Source organism: Pseudophryne corroboree, chromosome 2, assembly GCF_028390025.1.
Source record: "Pseudophryne corroboree isolate aPseCor3 chromosome 2, aPseCor3.hap2, whole genome shotgun sequence".
In the NCBI taxonomy this organism is placed as follows: Eukaryota; Metazoa; Chordata; class Amphibia; order Anura; family Myobatrachidae; genus Pseudophryne; species Pseudophryne corroboree.
Window position 1 is genome coordinate 4,456,200 of NC_086445.1, and position 7,009 is coordinate 4,463,208.

At 49.2% G+C, this 7,009-nt stretch overlaps 1 protein-coding gene across 1 annotated transcript in view; it reads right to left on the reverse strand.

Annotated features, from left to right (window-relative positions):
- The window catches only part of LOC135051331 (transient receptor potential cation channel subfamily M member 2-like), a 381,374-nt gene extending 374,799 nt beyond the window's left edge, over positions 1 to 6,575 (reverse strand). The window contains exons 1-3 of the mRNA XM_063957386.1: positions 6,268 to 6,575; positions 5,783 to 5,948; positions 3,123 to 3,303 (exon numbers count right to left, since the gene is read on the reverse strand). Of these exons, the coding sequence (XP_063813456.1) occupies positions 3,123 to 3,303; positions 5,783 to 5,947 (346 nt within the window). The 5' untranslated portion in view covers position 5,948; positions 6,268 to 6,575. The remainder of the gene's footprint in view (positions 1 to 3,122; positions 3,304 to 5,782; positions 5,949 to 6,267) is intronic.
- Positions 6,576 to 7,009: the final 434 nt, after the last annotated feature.

The window sequence follows — 7,009 nt, forward strand, 5'->3', positions numbered from 1 at the left end:
CTAAGCCAAACCAGCCTCGGGCTCTTTGAGCCGGCCCTGGTTGAAAAAATATGGGGGAAAAAATGATAGGGGTTCCCCCATATTTAAACAACCAGCACCGGGCTCTGCGCCTGGTCCTGGTTCCAAAAATACGGGGGACAAAAAGCGTAGGGGTCCCCCGTATTTCTGAAACCAGCACCGGGCTCCACTAGCCAGATACATAATGCCACAGCCGGGGGACACTTTTATCTAGGTCCCTGCGGCCCTGGCATTACATAACCAACTAGTCACCCCTGGCCAGGGTACCCTGGAGGAGTGGGGGCCCCTTCAATCAAGGGGTCCCCCCCCTCCAGCCACCCAAGGGCCAGGGGTGAAGCCCGAGGCTGTCCCCCCCATCCAAGGGCTGCGGATGGGAGGCTGATAGCCTTTTTGACAAAAAATGAATATTGTTTTTAGTAGCAGTACTACAAGTCCCAGCAAGCCTCCCCCGCAAGATGGTACTTGGAGAACCACAAGTACCAGCATGCGGTGGAAAACCGGGCCCGCTGGTACCTGTAGTACTACTACTAAAAAAAATACCCCAATAAAAACATAAGACACACACCTTGAAAGTAAAACTTTAATACATACATCCACACCTCCATATACACATACTTACCTATGTTCACACGAGGGTCGGTCCTCTTCTGCATGTAGAATCCATGGTGTACCTGTTGAAAAAATTATACTCACAAAATCCAGTGTAGATGGCTCCGCTTTTAATCCATTTGTAATCCAGGTACTTTGCAAAATAACAAAACGGACACCCGACCTCGCAGTGAAAGGGGCCCCATGTTTTCACCAATGGTGGGAACTTTGTGGTCAGCGGTGAGGTTACTTTCGGTCAACCGCTGACCACAAAGTTCCCACCATTGGTTACAATGCAGCGCATAGGCGCTACATTGTAACACTGCCGTGTGCTGCCTGTCATACACTACAGGAGCACACAGCCAATCAGGAGGGTGCCACAACGTGGCGCTCCCTGGTTGGCTGATGGAACCCTCTTAGACATAAGTCAGAGGGGGTTCCTGGCATTCGGGGAAAGGAGTCCCATGTGAAAACATGGGGCCCCTTTTAGTGCGAGGTCGGGTGTCCGTTTTGTTATTTTGCAAAGTACCTGGATTACAAATGGATTAAAAGAGGAGCCTTGATTGAAGGGACCCCCACTCCTCCAGGGTACCCCGGCCAGGGGTGACTAGTTGGTTATGTAATGCCAGGGCCGCAGGGACCTAGATAAAAGTGTCCCCCGGCTGTGGCATTATGTATCTGGCTAGTGGAGCCCGGTGCTAGTTTCAGAAATACGGGGGACCCCTACGCTTTTTGTCCCCCGTATTTTTGGAACCAGGACCAGGCGCAGAGCCCGGTGCTGGTTGTTTAAATATGGGGGAACCCCTATCATTTTTTTTCCCATATTTTTTCAACCAGGGCCGGCTCAAAGAGCCCGAGGCTGGTTTGGCTTAGGAGGGGGGACCCCACGCATTTTTTTTTTTTTTTAAATAACACTTTCCCATCCCTTCCCACTGAAAAACATGCACGGATCTCATGGATCCCTGCATGCCTATACAAACACAAATCTCTCAGATCCGGCCGAGATTCATTGTATTAAAGTCGGCAGTGTTTTACAAGTCAATCATGTAAAACACTGCCAAAAAAACCGAATGACATCGACATCGGTAAATCCGAAAATGCAGAATACGACAGCTTAGTAAATTAGTCGTAATAAATTCAAAAAGTTGCAACTTTACACTTTCGATGTCATTCGTGATTGAACTTTGACCTCAGACGGGAAAATACGAATTTTAGTAAATATACCCCAAAGAGTCTTACTTTTTTTCTTCTGCTACAATAGTGTATCCTCTACTGACTCAGGAAGCACCACCGACAGCAGATACATTTACTGTGTAATCACATTATATTTTATTTATCATCGGTATCGCACACATATCCAGTTTGTGATTTTGTCTGTTACATCAAACTAGTGCGGAACGAACCCCTTTTTCCAGTGTGTAACACTACAAGAAAACATTATATAATAGTTGTCTGTCAATTACGTGGAGCTATAAACAGTACCCAGGCATTATTACACTATTAGTTTAAATCTAATATATAGCATTGGTTTAAATGTAATATAAACAATCCATACATCCTAACATGACCTATTCATGACGGGGACACAATGATCTCTACCTGGACTTCCCTCTAAATTTATGATTGCAATCACCTCTATTGAATCTCCTTTGTTATCAATTAAGTAGGTCAACACAGGTGACACCAGTCATATACTGTATTAAGAGGGATGTCCAGGTAGAGAGCATTTTGTCCCTCCTGGAAAGGGTCATTGTGTAAGTTATGCACAATCTAATATATAACTTAAACCAGCCCTGATGACATTCATATCCGTTCCTGGCCCAATAAAACCTGCAGGAAACTCTCACAAACACGGGAAGAACATACATGATGAGCCGTGACCAGTAACTGGACTCCTGACCTCGGTGCTGTAAAGCAGTAATGCTAACGTATAGTCTTCTAAATCCTCCATATAACAGTACTAGTAACTAAGGTGCCAGTCTCAGAGTCATTGCTACAGATGGCCAACAGTCCCTCAGAGGCTCCAGCTCTTACAGGAACATTATTCCTCTAAGGATATTCTTACAGTACAGCTCTGGGCCTCGGCAGCTATATATAACCTGGGTTACAGCCCAATAGTCCTCATTATAATCCATGAATGGATGCTGAGCTTCACCAAGGACTGAGAGTGTCCCTATATGTGTAGTAACTGAGGATACAAGAGGTGGATCAGCTCCTGCAGCTCAGAGCTTCCTCTACAATTATCAGCTATCATTGTGTGAGGGTTTCATAGACCACGGATGGTGACCAGCAGATGAGTAGCTCCTGTTATACTGTAGGTCTGATCAGCCTCAGCAATCCATTCCTTGTCTTGTCAGGGAGTTTCCATGTTCTGGAAATAAAGGACCTTATCCTGTCCAAAGCATTATGGAAAGAGGCTGATAGAGGGCAGCAAGTACGTGGGAGAGAAATGGTCAGAATAGGAGGACAGGGCTGGCAGGGAAAAGCATTGTTAGAGATACATGGAGCCTCCTTACCTGTGCTCTCTGCTGCTCTCACAAGGCCCCGGCTGAACTGGGTTTTCAGTCTTGGGCTGATGCTGAAGTTCTTGGACCCTCCAATCACTGATATGAGAAGCCTGGGTGCACTGAGACCCCATTGTTGTGTCATGAGGTCATACAATACATTGGGTGCCGTGTCGCATGATGCCCGCACATACTGTAGAGGAAAACAGTACAGAGAGTTACTTATACACTGTAGTAAGACAGATAGGAATAGTCTATAACATGAGCCTCATTCATAGGGGTGATGCCCCATTACTGGCGCTGTCATCATGAGGCCTGATTCAGGGTTATACTCTAATGTCATCGCAGCAGAGAATGTGTTCTCAGATACTGTGCGACAATACACAAATATACTGAGCCACCCACTGGTGGCTTTGTGAGTTCCAGTGGCCAGGGTCAGCTCCAGGCATGTTCTTTAGGAACGGCCATGCTGGGATGACTCCTAAGGGTGGCAGGTAGCTGGCCGCAATTCTAGATCAGCCGCCGGTCTGTCAGCCAATCAGAGCTCTCAGACCGGCAGCTGCTGCCGGACCGCAAGATTTGACTGGATGACGGACCGGCGGCTGATTTCAGGCAGGGGACCACCGGAGACAGGACTGAGGGGCAGGAGAGGTGAACGCTGCACTCTCCTCCCCTCACACAGAAGCAGCAGTGGAGGCTGCGGCAGCAGCAGGAGAGGCCGGCGGTGGTGAGCAGCACTACAGGGGACATATGTACCTGGCACTGTGGGGGCACGCGTATCTGGCACTGTGGGGGCATATTATGTGTATATGGCACTTTGGGGGCACATGTGTATCTGACAATGTGGGGGCATATTATGTGTATCTGTCAATGTTGGGGCATATAATGTGTATCTGGCACTGTGAGGGCATATAATGTGTATCTGGCACTATGGGGGCATATAATGTGTATCTGGCACTGTGGGGGCATATAATGTGTATCTGGCACTGTGGGGGCATATAATGTGTATCTGGCACTGCTGGGGGCATATCATGTGTATCTGGCACTGCTGGGGGCATATGTGTATCTGGCACTGCTGGGGGCATATAATGTGTATCTGGTACCGTGGGGGCATATTATGTGTATCTGGCACTACACTGCTGCCGACATATGTGTATCTGGCACTGTGGGGGCATATTATAATTATCTGACAATGCGGGGGCATGTAATGTGTATCTAGCACTGTGGGGGCATATAATGTCAATCTGGCACTGTGTGGGCATATAACATGTATCTGGCACTGTGGGGGCATATAATGTGTATCTGGCACTGTGGGGGCATATAATGTGTATTTAGCACTGCGGGGTATATTATGTATAACTGGCAATGCGGGGGCATATAATGTGAATCTGGCACTGTGTGGGCATATAACATGTATCTGGCACTGTGGGGGCATATAAGTTGTATCTGGCACTGCACTGCTGGGGGCATATGTGTATCTGGCACTGCTGGGGGCATATAGTGTGTATGTGACACTGTGGGGGCATATTATGTGTACCTAGCACTGCACTGCTGGGGGCATATAATGTGTATCTGGCACTGTGGGGGCATATAATGTGCATCTGGCACTGTGGGGGCATATAATGTGTATCTGGCACTGTGGGGGCATATAATGTGTATCTGGCACTGTGGGGGCATATAATGTGTATCTGGCACTGCACTGCTGGGGCATATGTGTATCTGGAACTGCTGCAGGCATATATGTATCTGGCACTGCACTATTGGGGCATATGTGTATCTGACACTGCCAGGGGCACATAATGTGTATCTGGCACTGTGCAGGCATATTATGTATATCTGGCATTGTGGGGTCATTTAATGTGTATCTTGCACTGTGGGGGCATATGTGTATCTGGCACTGCTGGGGGCATATGTGTATTTAGCACTGCACTACTGGGGGCATATGTGTATCTGGCACTGCTGGGGGTATATAATGTGTATCTGGCACTACTGGGGGTGTATGTGTATCTGGCACTACACTACTGAGGTCATTATGTGTCTGACACTATACTGGAGACATTATGTGTAAGGAACACTACTGTGGGCGTTATGTGTAAGGCTGCTAATTGTGTGTGTAAAGGGGATGTGCAAATAAATGTATTTATAGTTTGATAACATAAAGTTGTGAGGCCACACCCACTTTTCTAGGAGTGCACGCGCTGAAGGCATGGGGGGTGCTCTTCAAAATTTTCTCATTCAGGGCGCTAGTAGGCCTGGAGCCGGCCCTGCCAGCGGCTGCGTACAAAGACACTGCGTCAGCCGCAGGAAGTGATTAACATGCTTCTCAGGAGCCCTGTGGCTGCGCAGCGTGGCCGTGGGAAGAGAGACGCTGGAGCTGCTGTTACTACGTACAGGATTGGAGACACAGGCTGAGACTCCTCCCAAAGTACGGTCATAACACACCTGCGATGTTGCCGGCACTCCCCGTTACCGCCCCCAAATGGACCCTGACTGTCAATCACTTTGCAAATAAATCCTGTCTGCGGCCGCTGGCGCAAGCCCATCGCAGCACATGCGCAGTTAGACGATAATCACTGAATTACAAAAACATCTCTGGATCAGCCCCATAGACCACAATAACTGTGTCAGACACCACACAGCGCCCAGATAGACCCTCAGAACCCTGCCCTCACCTGTGCCCATGTCCTGCTGGTTCCTGTGAAGGTCATATCTCCATGGCAATCACTAGGGAATTCTGTGACACACGTCTGAGGGTCCCACATGGATCCTGGAGACACATCAAGATCTGCGGGTTCCTGGATGTGTAACTCTCTGATTTGGCCACAGCCGCAGGTCATTCTGTGTGAGGGAAAGTGACATGGTGACACGTTTCCTGGTGATCATTAAAGGTCAGAGATCCATATCTGTTGCAGTAAATAGTCAATGGCTTATCACAGAATAATGTACACCCACCGGAGACCCGGACCAATCACAGTGCAGGGAAACATAATGCAGCCAATTAGTAAGTAGCGTTGTCACATATCTATTGCTGCACAGTCAGAGGTTACACCACCAGAATCTCCATCCTCCAGGACTGTGCAACTGTAACACAACAGCTACACACTGTGCGATTCTTCTGCCAGAGGAAGAGCCTGATTTCCTGCCATGCCACACTGACCTTGCATATGTCCGCCCACAGGGAGGAAGAGTATGTGGCACCCCAGTGGTGCTGCCATGAACTGTAGAGTAACTTTTGTGCCCCTTCCCCTGCTGAATGCAGCCCTGGCTGGACACTATGTAACATACAGCAGAGAAAGGATTAACTGTTCCCTGAGTGCTGCTCCTGACAATAGGACACTGACCAATCAGCAAGAGGCGTAGGAATTCCAGTGAGAGATCAGGCTTGTGCTGTGGCAGTTACAGTTGGCCGTTGAGTGGCGGCCATCTTAGGCATTTGTACTAACAGGAGGAGCTGAGAGACAAGGCCGGTGCTGCTGCTGTGATTCCTTACCAGGAAGGCAGGACAGAGACGCGGCTCCCTGTAGTAGGGTAGAGCCAGAGACGGACACTAGGGGTGAGCCCCCCGGAGGTGACAGAGGCAGTCCTCCCTCAAAAAAAGGCGGACACAACAACTAAGCAGTGAGGAATCCTGACAGGATCATCAGGAGAGGTACAGATGGAGTTGAGCTCATCTGAGGTGGCTTCATCGCAAACGTGACTAGGGGATCCATCCGCCTAGTCACGCCGGGACTGCACAGAGACGCTCCCATTCAGAGCGTCTCTGTCCGGGCGCGCAGACGGAGATGCTCTCCATTTAAGTGAATGGCCCATGTCTCAGTCACGGGCGCATGCGCCCAGGTGGACGGGGACACTCTCGGCGCTAGGAGCGCCTGGGGGGGGTGAGCCTCCGCGACTAGCGT